The sequence below is a fragment of the Denticeps clupeoides genome, chromosome 4, assembly GCF_900700375.1.
Source record: "Denticeps clupeoides chromosome 4, fDenClu1.1, whole genome shotgun sequence".
Classification (NCBI taxonomy): Eukaryota; Metazoa; Chordata; class Actinopteri; order Clupeiformes; family Denticipitidae; genus Denticeps; species Denticeps clupeoides.
Genome location: NC_041710.1, coordinates 27,262,602 through 27,279,540, shown reverse-complemented (window position 1 = coordinate 27,279,540; position 16,939 = coordinate 27,262,602). Strand labels below are relative to the sequence as shown.

At 46.5% G+C, this 16,939-nt stretch overlaps 3 protein-coding genes across 6 annotated transcripts; 1 reads left to right on the top strand and 2 right to left on the bottom strand.

The window, feature by feature from the left end:
• Positions 1 to 82: 82 nt before the first annotated feature.
• trmo (tRNA methyltransferase O) lies at positions 83 to 5,521 on the bottom strand. 3 transcript variants are annotated; one of them, XM_028977531.1, is made up of 7 exons: positions 5,316 to 5,515; positions 4,822 to 4,959; positions 4,605 to 4,750; positions 4,157 to 4,331; positions 3,922 to 4,079; positions 2,374 to 2,934; positions 83 to 2,186 (listed from the first exon to the last, which is right to left on the bottom strand). In XM_028977531.1, the coding sequence occupies exons 2-7, from the start codon at positions 4,908 to 4,910 to the stop codon at positions 1,972 to 1,974; spliced, it is 1,344 nt and encodes a 447-aa protein (XP_028833364.1). In that variant the 5' UTR covers positions 4,911 to 4,959; positions 5,316 to 5,515; the 3' UTR covers positions 83 to 1,971. The 3 variants fall into 3 exon arrangements, with proteins under 3 accessions (XP_028833364.1, XP_028833365.1, XP_028833367.1); XM_028977532.1 differs by lacking the exon at positions 4,822 to 4,959 and having other exon boundaries at positions 5,316 to 5,521; XM_028977534.1 differs by lacking the exons at positions 4,822 to 4,959; positions 5,316 to 5,515 and having other exon boundaries at positions 4,555 to 4,744.
• A 366-nt stretch (positions 5,522 to 5,887) lies between these two features.
• hemgn (hemogen) lies at positions 5,888 to 9,218 on the bottom strand. The gene is made up of 5 exons (XM_028977535.1): positions 9,179 to 9,218; positions 7,627 to 7,711; positions 7,028 to 7,118; positions 6,352 to 6,761; positions 5,888 to 6,260 (listed from the first exon to the last, which is right to left on the bottom strand). Exons 2-5 carry the CDS (start codon positions 7,685 to 7,687, stop codon positions 6,139 to 6,141), a joined length of 684 nt encoding a protein of 227 aa, XP_028833368.1. The 5' UTR covers positions 7,688 to 7,711; positions 9,179 to 9,218; the 3' UTR covers positions 5,888 to 6,138.
• Positions 9,219 to 11,293: 2,075 nt separating this feature from the next.
• Positions 11,294 to 14,883, top strand: anp32b (acidic (leucine-rich) nuclear phosphoprotein 32 family, member B). Of its 2 annotated transcripts, none has more exons than XM_028976068.1 (7): positions 11,294 to 11,540; positions 13,312 to 13,461; positions 13,541 to 13,663; positions 13,836 to 14,028; positions 14,109 to 14,230; positions 14,340 to 14,406; positions 14,494 to 14,882. In XM_028976068.1, the coding sequence occupies exons 1-7, from the start codon at positions 11,487 to 11,489 to the stop codon at positions 14,574 to 14,576; spliced, it is 792 nt and encodes a 263-aa protein (XP_028831901.1). In that variant the 5' UTR covers positions 11,294 to 11,486; the 3' UTR covers positions 14,577 to 14,882. The 2 variants fall into 2 exon arrangements, with proteins under 2 accessions (XP_028831901.1, XP_028831903.1); XM_028976070.1 differs by lacking the exon at positions 11,294 to 11,540 and adding an exon at positions 11,905 to 12,027 and having other exon boundaries at positions 14,494 to 14,883.
• The last annotated feature ends 2,056 nt before the right edge of the window (positions 14,884 to 16,939 follow it).

Below are 16,939 nucleotides of genomic sequence, written 5' to 3'. Positions count from 1 at the left end.
GAAATGCATCGTGGACGTGAGGAGACGGCACAAGCAGTTTTTATTTTGATTATTTTATAAGAACAGTGAATTCAGACGAAAGGATGTTTGCAGTATTTTATTTTTTCAATGTATCCTATTTTCACAGATTATTATTCAAAAGTTTTATATCAGTGGATACATATAAAACACCATAATTAAATTCAATATTAGTCTGTGTGCATATACAATTAAATTATTTTCCATTGCATCTTGCTTCATTCCTGGTCTTCAGCTTTTCCAAGCGATTTGAGGAAGCTTTCCCTTTTTCGCCCAGCCTGAAGCCCTCATAGATTGTAACACTGGGATGTGTGCCTGGTGCCGGACGAATCATGGGGATCGCAGCAATGCTGCACCGACGTGGAGATTCCTGAACTTCCCTGCGCACACCGTCATCAATAGAACCCAAAGACATTTTCCTGCCCCTCGGCCTACGCTGACGCGGCTTGGCCTGCAGAGAGGAGTCTGCACCGCGCCCGGACAGCCGGCGGCGGCAGGCCCGCGGAGGTGGGGGACGTGGTTTTGCCTGAGGCCGATATGAGGGGCTGAGCTGAACCTGCAGCTTTTCTGTCAGATTCTTCATTGTCAGCCGCCAGCCCAGCTTCGCTTTGGACGGAGCTACAGCACATAAAGCCTCCTCCACCTTCATGTCGGCTGCTGCTTTCTCACTGAAAGTTCTGGATGAGAGGTCTTCCCAGCTGGCCAGGGGTCTGTAGGCTGCCTGTCTCTTCTCCCACAGATTTGATGGCAGGGTCTTATACGGAAGAACGTCTAATGATGGTGACTCCTGGCTCTTAACAGGCTTTGACCTTGACTTGCTGCCGCTGAAGCATGACTGTTGTAGCCGTTCCCCCGCTGGGACGAAAGGAACATTTTTGGGTCCTTTGCCACAGTCATATTTCACAAAGACGGAGAAGAGCAGGTCATGGATGTCACGGTTACCAACGTGAGAGGCGTGCCACAGAGCATTTCGACCGGCGTTGTCTGGTTCGCCCGGGTTGAAGTCCAGAGCTTGAAGCAGGAGCTGGACGAGGGCTTGGCGTCCATAGAGGACCGCGTAAGTAAGAGCGGAGCGGCCACGCACGTCTCTCAGTCCTACCTTCCCTCCGTGGGCCAACAGCATCCGGGCGACGCCCAGAGCCCAGGCCTCCCCGTTATGAAGGCTGCAGATCATCAGCGGAGTGCGTCCGTCATGGTCACGTTCATTCACTCCTGCCCCCATCTCGATAAGCCTCCTGGCCGAGGCGAAGTCGGCCTTTAGAATAGCGTGATGAAGGATCATGACTAGCTGCTGAAAACCTCGTTCAAGCTTTCAAAGTCTTTCACTTGACTTCTTAGTACTTCTGATGGACTGAGAGCGGCCTTAACGTGTCAACTCTCTCTCCAACTCCCAAACAGCTCCACCAATCAGAACGAGGGATTCGCCGCTGCTCTTGGATAAGGGAGTGGTCACAGTAATAACTCTTTGCAGTGCTTTCAGGGTGGAGTCCCAGCAATAAGAAGTTGACAAGTTGTTCTAGTCCATGTCAAGAAGCATAAAGAGAAAATGAGTAACAGCAACTATAAACCACAGCTTCAATAGTGATGTAACGGACCGGAAAAACTCTTACCGCCGGTTGGAGGAACGGTTAGGCTATTAACATGATCTACTGCACATCATCTGGCTGCTGAGAGCAACCACGAACACTTCATTCTGATGGGAACGGACCACGCCTTAACAACGCAGAACACGAAACAGAGCACAAGCTTCAGGCCAGTTTTTATTGCTTCAAACACGTCCAAGTGGTAAATGACATATCTGAACTGTGCTTCCATAACTCATCGATTAAGTAACATTTGATAACATCTGAATGGCCTTAAACAGTCTAGCAGGTCAAGGAAACCAATCCTACACAAACCATTCTTAGTGTTGATTTAACCCGATCCTGTTCTTATCATGGGCGAGTTAAACGGTTAACTGGTCTTCACTGGCTGCACGCGCAGAACTTCTGCAAAGCCCTCTCCAAACCAACAAGTGATGTCAGCGGTGTCCATGGTGAAGAAGAAGAGGCGGTCGCGGCAGCGGGCGCGCCTGTACGCCGAGCGCGGGTCCGCCGAGAGGACGGCGAGGATGGCGGCGGCGGCTTCGTCGCCGTCTTTCAGAAACTTGAAACGAGGTTTGCCGTGCACTGGGACCGAGACGCAGACAGACAGAAGAGGAATTAAGGAACAATCCTGATTCGTTGTTAATGATTCCCTGGCAAGGGGAGCAACATGAACAAAGAAACCAAATAACAATTCATATGTCTCCATTTTAACCATCCCATGAGAATATTAGTACTGTCAGTGTAAGCGGGAGAAGGTCCGAGAAGGTACCTGGACTGCCAGCAGGTACGAACTCCCTCAGCTCCCTCTCTGCAGAGGGAGTGAAGCGCACCTCCAGGCTGCTGGCCGGGGGCCGTCGGATCCAGGAGGCGATGGTGCTGTAGGCATCTTCACCGTAGCACAGCCTGGCACCGTCTCCCTCCTCGGGAACCACGTCCGTGGTCTGCTCGTTCCCGGCACCAGACGTACCTTCGCCAGTGGTGACACCGCTCAGTTCGCCCTGCCGGAGGTACTCCTTCACCTCGGACAAGACGCTCCTAAAAGGCCTGGAGGCCATACCAGGTTTCTTTCCGGAACGTGTCACTCGTGCGCCTGGCTGGGGACATTCGCCATCAGAGTCCGGTTCCGAGCGATCACCGCAGTCTGGACAAGAAGAGCAGGATGTCTCACAGCCAGACCTTTTATCGTCTCCTCCACCCGAAGCCACGTCACTCTCACTCAGGTCAGTCGGTCTTCTTGCGTGAGGAGAGTCGTAGTCTGGGATGTACGGCTTTATATCAAGGACCGGGGTTCCTGCAATCATGTCAACCCCCGACAAGTGGAGTGTATCCCCTGTAAACAGGAGTTTCCATGTGTCGATCAGGGCTCTCACGGATTTTTACAAAATTTTCAATTACTCGAAGACAAAATTTCATGGCCACATGCTCTCTGAAGGTGAAAAACAAAAAAAAGACAAGACACAGTGTTTCTTCCTCCAAATTCGCCGAGCCCGAGTAGAATGGACCAATAAAGTTTGTGCATCAGATCATCAGCTGTAATTTACGCGACTTTTAAAAGGAGACAAGTGGCTAAGAAATTTCTGGAATATGGAAGCAATGCATGCGGTACCACGTGACAAGCCTCACCACATAAAGCCACCTGAGCTAGTTTTAAACGTAGTTTAAACGTAGAAAAACATTTCTCGTGCAGTCTTACGGGACCGATGTACTTCATGTTTTACATTCATGTCCTACATCAGGTTTCAATAACTTTTCCACAACTTTATATGTTTATTTTATATTCCAAACTTTTCAAGGCCTGGAAAATTCTCTTTTCCAGGTTTTTAATGAGCGTAGGAACCCTGGTCAAACTACACAAACTGCATTCATTAGCCACTCATAGAAGCATAGTGCAGAATTATACATTCATGCTCACTACACTGTGCAGAGCTTTAAAGTGAAAGTCATTGTGAAACGGTGACACAAACGTGTCCTCTGCTTTTAACCATCACACTTGGTGAGCAGTGGGCAGCCATGACAGGCGCCCGGGGAGCAGCGTGTGGGTACGTGGGATTCGAACCGGCAACCTTCTTACAGTATTTCTCAGCCAATAATAAAGTAGGTTTATTCGCCCAACAAGGTCTTGGTGGGCTGCTATGCAACACACTGCTAGTGTGGGTCACTGATCACTGCTCCAAATTTCTTCACGTTAAACTATGAAACTACAGTAGCCTAAAGATTACACGTCAAAGTGAACGATCCCTCACCTACGCCTGCTTATTCCTGTCATGGCAATATGTGCATTTGCCTCTTTACAAAATGTTCGTTGTCTTTCATTTACCGACAACCCGTTCCAACTTGGCTAATGTCAGCCCCAGAGCGTTGGGCCTGTGGGGACTGCGGGTGGAGTACACCCCCACCCTCAGGCCATTCAGCCGGGGAGGCTTCACCTTGGCCTTGTAGCTCAGGTGGGCATTCTTGTGAAAGACAAAGATGATCCTTTGAAGAGAGACAAAACAAACATTACTTCTAATAAACTAGATGTAGAACGATTGTAGATTGTGGAACGGTCTTACCATACGTGAGAATAGTGTTCAAGGCCCGCCAGAGAGTGGTCTGGGTTGTTGAACACAGACTGCTGAATTTGCAGGGTCGCGCGGGACACACTGCATATTGTTGGCTGCCTCGGGGTGCCGTTTTTCACAGCAAAGCAGGAGCTGATGAAGCCAATGGGGACTGTCTGGATACAGCCTATGGAAGATATGATGTGTCAGTCAGAACACGTGATGAGCGCTTAATTGCCAGCCTGTTCGTTAACTTAATCAGTTTCGGTCAAATAATAATTACATTAGTTAAGGGACTAGCAGTGGCACTGATGGGGTATTGTGATATTGGTGTAGGTGTCACAGAGATCACGTGGTCAGAAGGCCGATCGTCTCCCACGCTACAACCCTTCGTTTTCCTAATAAAGTACCCATTGTGTGCAATGTTATCAGCAAATCCAGTCAAGCGTTTGTCCTGTACCCTCCTCCAACGACACATGCTCGGCATCGACGGCAGTATGCTGGCAGGCTCCCGCCTGCAGTGCGCCCTGGTCCGTGCCGGACAGAAGGGCCTGTAGAGACCCCATGTGCTTCGTGTGCAGGCGAGTGGACCCGACAGCCAGCTGCCTGCGAGAGCGACAAAAAGATCAGCAACGCGCGACCTTGTCGCCGGGCGCGCACCGAGCTAGTTGGCGTACCTGAGATTCTTCAGCTCTTTTCGCATGACTGATATTTGGTGACAAAGTTTCTTGGCCGTGTCGCCGCCACAGCTGCACCGTGCGGACATGTTGCTGAATTTGAGTCCGAAATCCAATATTCGATATAAATGAACCGCTCTAAAAATCAGGAAGAAGTCAGCCTTAGCTTTAAATACCAGTACCTAACACGAGCTGATTACAGTCGTTTCCCCGGCTTCCAGCACACTGTTGTTTTCGAAATAGTGAGAATGAAAGGGCTGAAAGCCTTAAGACATTACCCGAATTTCATTTAAACTAGACACGTGTTATTGGAATTTGATGAATGTTATATATCACGATAAAATTAAAGGTCTGTTTGAGTGAATGTGTGTTTCATTGTTGTTACGTGTTGCACACTTATCGCAGTGCTGTTAGCATGATGCTAATATCAATGACGCCATCACCCAGTTTCGGTTTTCGCGCCATTTCTAACAGTAGTGTCTGCATATCAGTACCTTTCAGATTTTCTTTATGATTCCAACCGTCACATCGATATGCAGGTTACACGATTCCTGTTTAAAAGTGCTTTGTTCGCTTCCTTTTCTTGTGGAATAAGCTCGTAATCGCTCTGTTTCCCCGCGTGATTCAACGCGGAAGTAAATGGAGTGATCGTTCTTGTCTGTAAGCCATCTTTGGTTCAAGCAAGGAACCGCATAGTCTACCCACGTGACTCAACAAGGCAGTAAATTAAGAGCTGTCGTTCTTGTCCGGAGAAGATCTTTGGTTCAAGTTAGAAGACAGCTGCCAACAACTGCTGCGTGGCTTATTAAAAAATATTATTTAATTTAACGATATATTGCAAAGGTATCCAATCACTGGCCCTATATTCGGGTTATGTTGAGTAATATATAAATCATGTACATATTTGAAAAAGTATAAATCACAACCAAATTATAGAACAGATCTACGCTATTAAACAGCAGAGGGCAGTGTTGCGCACACACCAACAGTTTCTGTGAGTGCAAACGTTAAATTGCAAATATGCTAATGTTTTACCTTTGGAAAAAAAACAGGATAAAAGCCACCGTTAAGTAAAAATATTTATTGGCTAATTTTTTACACAATTATTCTCTGGAATTTTACCACCACCCACTGACAATACATTTGGACAAATATGAGCAAATGAATAAATAAACATTTACTGTTAAGTTTAAGCAATCTGTCAGTTTTTTGCTCCTAAATAATTGAGAACAGCACAATATAAAAATAAATTTGCCCCATTTTAGAGCAAATCTAGGCACAATATAAACTGAGACCAGGGAAAATTTGACCCAGTCCTTAAATGAAATTTCCAGGCAGGTATTCTTGTTGAGGTGGTGGAGAGGTAAATACTGGGTAGGTGAAAACCTTATTTGGTTCAGGGATGTTTGTCATATTTGAAGACAGATCTTCCTCTGTACCTGCAAAAATTCACTTGTTAGTACCTTCACTGGAGCTCTAATTCTCAATACGGCCAGAGGTGTCACTGAGACAAGACATTTGTATGATTACCTTGATCAATGACCAAATTCCCGTGAGGCCCTGGAATATCCTCCTCCTCGTCAGGCCCCAAATCTTCAACCAGGACATCTTCTGGAGGCCCACTACTCAGGCACACCACTGGAGACAGTATCTGGGTTGGGTCTGAGACCAGCTGTGGAACTGGAGCTGGAATGGCAACGGGAATTGGGAAAGAAGCTGAAATCAGCTGGGTCTCAGCAGGCTTGGAGACCCCCTCAGGGACAGAGGGTTGTGGCAACACTTCAGCCACAGAGAATGAAGGCACTTCTGTAAGGAGCTCATGGCCGCCCTCCTCCTGTGGTATCTGGGCTTCCAGAGTCACTGTACTTTTTCTGGGCCTTCCTTTCTTGCCTGTGCTGGTCTTTATGTCTTGTCGTCCCCTCTTCCTCCTGCTCTCGGCCCTAGAACGTCAAGACCTGGCTGCTTTTAATGATGCTCTTACTTTGTTTTCTTGTGTATAATAGTTTAGAAGCGTACACACAGAAGCCTGACACAGTGTTAAATACGGATCACAATGTGTTATTTAATGTTCATTTCAAGAGTAAAACTGGATTAATGTGACCTGACTGCTCTGATACACAAACAGCATCAAGCATCACATCAAACATTGCATTTAATGTTAGTTTGGGGCAGAAACACAGACAACACGATACACCACTAAATTTACCCATAAACCCACTGGTTAGTTGCCTTCTCCTCCGCCTCAGCCTTCCTCTTCCTCAGCACTTCTCTGTCCCTCAGGCGGCGATGGATACCACCTTGTGTTTAAAGAAAACAGGCAAATTCATCAAGCCATTAACACCTCATTTATGAACTGCGCTAAACTTTGTCTCCTCCTTTAATTATATATCCATTAAAAATAGTGAGATGAAAATGAGCATGTTTACAATATTGTTAAAAAAGAGAGTCATATTAACATTGCATTATGCAATACTATGCAAATGTTTAAGCATGATTTGAAAGATTGAAACAGACTTTCTAGAATAAAAAAATCTGCACAAAGCATTAATGTATTCTAATAAACTGCTATAGATTACACCATCATTCTTAGAGGAAGTAGAATTGAAAATTGCAGTCAGGTTTAAAATAGTTCATATATTTTTCACAGTTCTCATTTTACTGCTTCATCTGTACTCAGCGCTGCAATATTTGCAAAGTATTATAGCGTGCTGAAACATGAGTGAATAAACTCTGTAGTCCTCGATGTTGCCTTGGTTAGGAGGCAGTGAAATATGTCATTTTGCAGTCAAAGTTCACTGGTCTTACCTTGATCATCAGGCTTGTTAGTGTCATCTAAAGGCTTCTCTTTTTCTGCCGTGTCTTCCATTTTGCCCGTAACGGATGATTTGAACTTAATGAGAAGAAAAAGCAAATGTAGGTACAGGGATTAAAAAAATCTTTCTATTCGCAATTCTTGCAGCCGCTGAGAATAATCTGGTTAAACATTACCATAGTGCCAGGAGAACTCTGCAGCTACGCTCTTATCTTATTTGTAAAGGTGGAGGACTTGGCATAAAGGGGGGCATGCGTGAACGCAGGGTGCAATGTCACTTTTGAAGAGCCCTGCATGTAGTTTCGGTCCAGACTGGTGAACACATGACCTTCACAAACTTCGCCATGAGAAGTTTTAATCTGGAATAAGAACTAGCAAGCAAGTCCACTGTGGTTAAAAAGCACCATGCAAGATCTTAAGAGCAATTATTTAATGTCCTGGCTAATCTCTATTAATTATGTCAAGCACATACTTCCAAAGCAGAAGTACAGTGATTCAGTGCCATTAAAAGGGCATTTTGAGAAATATAAATAGCCATTTTGTTGAGCAGCATTATTCTGAGCACAAAATCTGCACAAAGACTGATGAAGAATGAAACCTCAGTTTGGGGTTGCAGTAAGGAAATCAATGTAATGTGCCACAGCAGTCAGGTTTCTCCTTTGACTTTAGTGTAAAAACTAAATAAAACGATAAACTTTTCCACCATAAGACAGGAACCAAATCAAATAAATGAATTAGACCGAACGCCTCAAACAGAAGCTTGCAACCAACAGCCTCGTCTCTGCCCACTCCTCCCAGACATGGCCATCTTATCACTGAAACAGGGAGCTGCTCCTCTTCTGGGTGTGTCCTCAATCTTCCTGCAGCACATTGATACCCGCCTTCTAACACCAGAAAAGTGGGTGGAGCGATTTTTTTGAACGATTTGAACATTTTATTGCACTTTAACCCGTGCAACAAAACAGTTCAGGACAGTCACGTTCACAGGTCTGAGCTGCCATCCCCTCAGTCCCACTCGCTGGCTTGTTATGGCAGTAGCATTAACGTAAGGAACTGTACACCATAAACACATCACTGCTTGGGATATGACACTTCAAAAGGCTTTTCTTTACAAATTGGTGATATATTAATGCTGTCAGTGAAATATATGAACATATATGGTGTAAGGGGAGTCAGTAATAGTGCAGTGGATACAACATTTTCCCATATTCCAAAAGCATCCTTTACTTCAGTTCCATCATCAAGTTTGTAGACAACGTGATGAAGGTCCACCTAATACTTGACAATAATGAATCAGCATATCTGGAGGATGTAAAACAATGTAAGGCAAAAAGAAGCCTCATTTGCATAAATGGGCCTCAAATTCCTCTGCATCCTCACTTCCGAGGACCTATTCTGCTCCAGCGATAACTGGTCAGTGAGGTGCAGGAGCCTGAAGAGGCTGAACAAAGCCCTCCTGTCTTATTGAGCACATCTACACCAGCGTGTGGTACAGCATGGCTAGCAGGAACGTGGTGAAAACACTTCATCTAATCAATTACTGACCTCCAGCACACACGCTGGCTGCCTGAGGTCCGGCACCAGAGGACTTCATCACCACATCGAACTCTTAAACCCAGCCAATATCACCCCATCCGACCCCCCAAATCATGGAGCTCCCCTGCTCTATTCATATATTTACTAAAGTACTTCTTACTCTCAGCTGCCCCTAGCTGTTCACATGGGAAACTGTCATTGTGGTGCACAGCAAGCAGAGCACATGGTGCACACGGCAAAATGTGTCCCCTGCATTTACCTACACAGCAGTGCAATATGTACAGTGCATCTGGAAAGTAGTCACAGTGCATCACTTTTTCCACATTTTGTTATGTTACAGCCTTATTTATTTTCTTCCTCAGACTTCTACACACAATCTATCTACACAATATCTACACATAATAACAACATGAAAAAAGTTAACTTGAGGTTTTGGCAAATGTATTAAAAAATGTAAAATATTGTGAAAGTATTCACAACCTTTGCTCAACATTGAGCTCAGATGCATCCTGTTTTCTCTGATCATCCTTGAGATGTTTCTGCAGAGCCCAAACCAGGCATGAAGTCAAAGAAATTGTAGACCTCAGAGACAGGATTGTCTCTTTCCTGACTAGTCTCCCAGTTCCTGCTGCTGAAAAAGTGAAAGTGAAGTGATTGTCGTTGTGACACAATGAATTGTGTCCTCTGCTTTTAACCATCACCCTTGTTGAGCAGTGGGCAGCCATGACAGGTGCCGGGGAGCAGTGTGTGGGGACGGCGCTTTGCTCAGTGGCACCTCAGTGGCACCTTGGTGGATCAGGATTCGAACCGGCAACTTTCTGATTACGGGGCTGCTTCCTTAACTGCTAGGCCTCCACTGCCCCAATGATGTCCTCTGGAGCCATCAGGTTCTTGGTCACCTCCCTTCTCCCCCAATCGCTCAGTTTATGTAGTCAGCCAGCTCTAGGAAGAGTCCTGGTGACCTACAGACAGTTCTTTTGACTTCATGCTTTGTTTGTGCTCTGATACGAACTGTCAACAGTGGGACCGTATATACATGGTGTGTACCTTTCCAAATCAGGTCCAATCTACTGTTTTTTTCTACAGCTGGACTCCAATTAAGATGCAGAAACATCTCAAGCATGATCAGAGGAAACAGGATGCATCTGAGCTCAATTTTAAGCTTTGTGGCAAAGGTTGTGAATACTTATGTACATGTGCTTTTCTCTGTCTTTTTAAATTTTTAATACATTTTTTCATGTTGTCATTATGGGGTGTTGTGTGTAGAATTCTAAACAGTTGCATTTTGTAATAAGGTGGAAAAAGTGATGCACTGTGAATACTTTACTGGTATACTGTATTTAACACTGTCAGAATATAGTCAGAAAGAAAGGAGTGCGGTCGGCCACGGCAGCACACCCGTTTCAGGAGACAGCGTGCAGGTCCGAGTTCGGAAGTGCACCTACAGCGCCCCCTTCTGGTACAGCGAACGCTCTCTTCCGAGCAGATGGAAGCAGCGTGTGAATGAACAATTATTCTGAGACGCACATATTCAAAGTTCACTCTTTAATATGATTCGTGTGCCTATAAGCCGAACAGGCAGATTTCAGTGGTGAATGTGTGTGAATGAAGTATGTAGGAACCCCCGAATGGTTCAGTAGAGCAAACACATTTCCACCAGTTTCAGAAGTTAAAAACGACTAAATAAATAAAGAATAAACAAAGCTACCAGCGGTGGTCGTGGTGCTTTTGCCGACTGCAATATGAAAACGTGTTGTCGATTTCACACACGCACGCATGCATGCATCGTTTACCGCGTGTGGTCAACAGGTATTAGGGCCCTAATTAAATATCAGAAAGAATGGCAGACACACGCGAAAAGAACGCATTCAGCGATAAAAGCTGCGCAACGCAAACGAAACGTATCGCAAACGTCTTGAGAACGTTTCGGTGCCATTCCGCTGTACGTCGGTGAAAGGACTTCATCCGTGTAAAATCTCAGAGAATAAAGTGGAGCCGAGGCGAGCTGCTTCACGACGGCGCGCTGTGTGTGTGTGTGTGTGTGTGTGTGTGTGTGTGTGTGTGTGTGTGACCGCATTGCCCGTTTAACTGCAGTGCGCGTCTCTGGCCGTGCGCGGCGCTACTGAGTATATATTTGTTTCAGTCCCGTTTCCCTCCATGGTTTCTCCTCTCCCCGAGTAACTTGGCGTTTGGTTCGGTTCCCTGTGCGGTCCCGTATCCCCCTCGGTAAGGGCATCTCTCCTGCCTGTCGGGCTGAGCGCGGAATTCCTCGGAGGAACCCAGGAGGGAAGAAGTCACAACTTTCGGCAGGGCGGCGATGGACATGAAACGGAGGATCCACTTGGAGCTCAGAAACCGGACCCCATCTGATGTGAGTGGCTCCCCCGGCGAAACCTTACTCAGTTTTCCGGCCGGCCGGCCGCGGGGGCTTCATACTTTCTCCCACCCGCGGTCCTCGTTGTTTTGGGCGACGTTTCATTTATTTTTCCAACGATTACCGCGTTTTTTTTTGGAGGGAGGGGGAGGCGGCGGGCGGGGGGGGGTCTCTCGAAATAAATCGGTCTATCAAAGTCCCTACTTTCTTTAAAAAATGTTTAAATAAAACCAAAAGGTAATTAAAAGACGGGTGGCGCTTCCTCCGCGCCCGTACCGCGGCGTTTCGCAGCCTCCGCGACCCCCTCCCCGGGTCCGCGACTCGCACATGATCCGACCCGCTCCCCCGCGCTCCATTTTGCCCGAGAAACTTTCGGCGGCGGCGGCGGCGCCACGATGCGCCGGAGCCCCGGACGGGTTCGCCTCGCACCCGGAACGCGGTGGCCATGTTTGCCGCGGACCGCAGCGGCGCAGGGGCCCGTGTGGTAGTTTTATTTCGTTTAAAGCGCGTCGCTTCGGGGAATCCAGGTCACGCCACGACGTTGTTGTGGCGGGGAAAGTTTACAGATGGCGTTTCACGTTCGGGCGTTTAAAATGTAATGCGGGCGGAGGGCCGAGCGAGTTCGCCCGTACGATAAATGCACCATTTAAAGCGTTCATATTTAGTTTATTCTTCCGAGCGAGGGGACCGAAACGCAATGCGGCCGGGGGGAATGGAGGAGGAAGGAAAGAGCCCACGCCGCGTGTGCTGAGATGGGTGAAATGGAGCGCCATGTGGGGGGGGGGATGTGGTCGGTTCCCGCCATCGCTCCCCCGGTCCGGCCGGCAGAGAGAAAATAATAATAATGATGATTTAAAAAAAAAAAAAAAAAACTCCGGTCGGCGCACGACGAGGAGCCGGAACCGAGCCGAGCACACGCGGGCGGGCAGGGAGGGGAGCCGCGCGGTCTCGGGTCGGACGTCCGCGGCGGAGGCTCCGGCCACGTTTTTTTTTTTTTTTTTTTGAGGGAGGGGGGGGGTCCCCGCGCCATGCCGATAACTCGGCAGAAACGTGGCGGGGAGCTGCGCGTACTGGATGTGCCGAGTCGCCATGTTGCCATTCTGTCGTCTCCGGCGCGCTGGAGGGAAGGAAATCTCTCCATCTTTGTCTCGCCGATTTCCGCTCCCCGCCACTCGAGAAACGCGCTCGAACCGTCTACGCTTCTCCTTCGCCCTCGTCTTTTTTTTCCTCGTATGTGTTTGGAAAAAAAAATAAAAATAAATAAATAGAGAAAATAGAAGCGACGCGGTAAAAAAAAAAAAAAAAAAAAAACGAGGTCTTTCCGGCGCGGTTGGCGCGCCTTCTCTCAGGCGCCTAATGGCGGCTGGCGGGCTGCTGCCTCGACGTTCCTCCCCTGCGCGACAGCAGCGCCCAGACTCACTACACACCACAATTTACTTTGGGCCCTTCGCGTTTTTACCCCCCCATAGTAGTTTTTGGACTTTTTCCCCCCAGACAAACGGGACACTCTTGATCTCATGAAAAGCCCTCGCAAGTTTTATTCAAGCCAATTAAACACACACGCCGATGCGAACTGTGTCTATTTCGATTGTTGATGCAGCTTTTAAGGAGCCACCTTCGGATTTTGGGGCCCACGTGTGTTTAGTGATTTGTTTAGTCACATCGTGCCTGTGCATATAGCAACGCTGGCCTTTTACTGCCCTGAAACGGATCTCCGTTGTATTTTGGTGGTTTTAAAACGTGTCCCTTTACTTTTTGTTGCCGACAGGTACGGGAACTTGTGCTCGACAACTGCCGCTCCAATGAAGGGAAGATCGAAGGCCTCACAGCGGAGTTTGTCAACCTTGAATTTCTCAGTTTGATAAATGTCGGCTTAATGTCAGTTTCCAACCTCCCCAAGCTTGGGAAACTCAAAAAGGTTATTTCCCGATCGGTTTATGTGGCTGCGCATTAACGTGTTTGTGGTGATGTGACATGTTAAGTGAATGTTGTTCCAGTTGGAGCTGAGTGACAACAGAATCTCCGGAGGCCTCGACGTTTTAGCAGAAAAACTCCCAAACCTCACACATCTAAATCTGAGCGGCAACAAACTGAAAGACATCAGCACATTAGAACCCTTGGTAAGCATATTTATGGCCGTGTATAGAAGGCGTGTATATAGAATCGAGTGCCGAGTATTGTAATGGCTCTTGCTAAACCTGCATCTGCTGACCTGAGATGGATCTTTGGAAGCCGGAGGAATGTGTTGCATGCTCTCATGTTTTGTTTGTGACTATTTATTCCCCCCCCCAGAAAAAGCTTGACCACCTAAAAAGTCTTGACCTCTTCAACTGTGAAGTCACAAATCTCAACGACTACCGGGATAGTGTATTTAAGCTCCTCCCACAGCTCACTTACCTGGACGGCTATGATATTGAAGACCGGGAAGCCTCAGACTCTGATGGGGAGGTGGATGGCGATGGGGTGGATGACGATGATGATGAAGGTATTTTTGTTGGGTCTGTCCCGTGTAGACTATTTCAGTTGGTGTACATTCTCAAAGCGGCAAACATTCCTGTTTTGCAGAGGGTGAGGAGGATGAAGATGAGGATGGAGAGGAGGACTTTGATGAGGAAGATGATGATGAGGAAGAGGATGATGAGGTAGAAGGAGAAGATGATGATGACGATGTCAGTGGTGAAGATGAGGTACATTTTGGTTTTGTCACTCCGTCCCCGTTCTCCCCCCCACTCCGTCCCCGTTCCCCCACCCCACTGTGAACTAAAAGACCTTTTTTTTTTTTTTTACTTTTCCAAGGAGGAAGACTTCGGCCAAGACGGTGAGGTAGATGATGAGGATGAAGATGATGATGACGATGACGAAGGTGATTCAGTGTTCTCTAAAGGAACTATCACTTCAGATCTGATTAGTCTGGGTATTAAAAGCGTGTATGACCTTTTAACCTCATCAGAAGGAGAAGAAAGTGGCAAAGGTGAGAAGAGGAAGCGAGAACCTGATGATGAGGACGACGATGACGATGAGGATGACGACTAGGAGCAAAGGAGCCTTTCGAGTTACCAACCCTTCCCTCTCCCCTGTTTTTTCTGCCAACCGCCTGTCCCACCTCTCCACGTTTCTTCCCAGCGCTGAGCTCCCGACGGGAGCAGGACTGTACCGGATAGGTGGGGTGTGTGGAGCTGCCCCCGTGGAGCCGAATGAGACCCTTTCCTGATGAGCAGCTCACTCACAGTTTCTCTGTCAAATTTTTGTGTGTTTAAAGAAGAAACCGTTTGAGAACTCTGGGGACTGGTATCTAGTTTTGGGTCTGTGCTTTTAATATTTTGTTAGTTTTTTTTTTTTTTTTTTTTTTTTTTTTTCTTCTCTCTGTCGTTGGGTTCATCATTTTTATTTTCTTGTCATTTTTTTCATCCCCTGGTTACCCCAGTAAAGATTATTGCTATGGCAACTGTGTGACACGCGAGCCATAATTTTTCCTTTGGCAGCCTGTTGCACAAATCAAGGTTGTAGCAACATTTTTACATTTTTCTGTTTGACAAAATGACAAAGACAAACCTTTGTAAATAAAACGTTAACATTTTGCGCAGTGCTCTCCCTGCCATGCCTTCCTCTCTTGCTCCCGCCTTTTCGTCAGGTCTCTCGCTGTTGGACGATCCTTGGCCTACCTCAGTCACTCTCCATCACTCCTGCTGAATGTTTCTGGCGTAGAACGCCTGTTGTCTTCATCCCCATGTCAGACCATGTGTATGGCGGCTGGTGTTGGGCACTTTGGTATGCGTGTGTATGTGTGTTACAATCAGGAGATCTGCACGTTTAATCGTGGGATGGGAAGCTGTGTTTCTCGTGCCCCGGTGTGTAGTATTCAGATAATCCGGGTTAGACGTGTAAGGATAAGGGTTTATTGTTTTGTTTAAGAGTTCCTAGTGATCATGAACAGTCACCATCGATCAGTTTTTGTTGAATGTGCCTTTATGTCATTACTTTGCATCATATAGGGACCAAAAAAAGAATCCATGCATCCTGCTGTTACTGTCTTCTGCTTTAGGACAGAACCCAGAAGATGTCATGACGTACCTTGCAGTAATATTTACAGACATGACACCTTGTGACTGGCTTGACTTGATGGTGTCACTGTCATGTTTGTGTGTTATTTCTCCGCAGCAGGACTCATTTCAAGAAAGATTATATTTCTATGCCAAATGCAGTTTTATTAAAAAAATTATTAGAAGGATGGCTCTGTAATAAATAATCGGTTCTTCTTCCTCTGCACTGACAACAATGCCTTTCATAAGTAATGTATATTATTTTGGATAACTGAAAGAATCTGAAAATCCAGTTTTATTCTTGAGCAGTTTAAATGTTGTCAATTGCAGAACGATTCAATCGGTGCCTCTTTCTGTCCTAAAGGGGCATGACCTGAGGTTAAGGGTTCACAGGGTAGGTTTTTGGAAGCACTGTTTTAGGTTCCACACCCCTTGAACATCTAGCACTTTTTGTAATATTAACCAAAGGCAGAAGTGGCATGGCTTTCAATATTACCCTGTAACATATTTTGTAGGAGTATGGTAAAAAAAGGATCATCTTCTTTGGCACTGCATTCCAGTATAAGCATGATATTGAAAGTAGGGCAGTGGTGGCCTAGCGGTTAAGGTAGTGGCCCTGTAATCAGAAGGTTGCCTGTTTGAATCCCGATCTGCCAAGGTGCCACTGACCAAAGCACCTTCCCCACACGCTGCTCCCCAGGTGCCTGTCATGGCTGCCCAATGCTCACTAAGGGTGATGGGTTAAATGTAGAGGACACATTTCACTGTGTGCACCGTGTGCTGTGTATCACAATGACAATCAGTTCACCCTTTTTTTTTTGGCTTCACCAAGTCCTGCAGGTTGCAGAAGAGTTGCTTAACATTCACCTGCATTCTGTAGAGTGTTGATCTGTTTAGCTGAAGTAGATATGACCTGATGCTGGAAATTAATGAGGTCCCAATTAAGCAGTTAGACCCACCCCCCACTGACCAACACCAGGATCGAGTTTCTACATTTCACAGACAACAGAATGGGACGAGTAGAAATTTCAGAAGGTAAAAATCCACACCAACCGGTTGGTCCATTCATGAGCCAATTACTCAACTTTTTTAGTGGCAACCATATTATGTTCTGAACTGCAAAAAAGTAAATATCTACAAATTCTATTCTTATGACAATGTTTGGCATATAACAACATGCCTTCATAGTTTCCCTTTTGTTAATCCTGTACTAATCTACAAAAGAAGAAGTACAGACTAAAAGAAAAACCAGAATAATTGAGGGGAGAAACTCAGCAGAACAGCGTGGAGGGCTCACTGAAGATGAAACTGAATAATCACCTTTCTGCCACGATGCGAGCGCTAGTTCAGATGAAG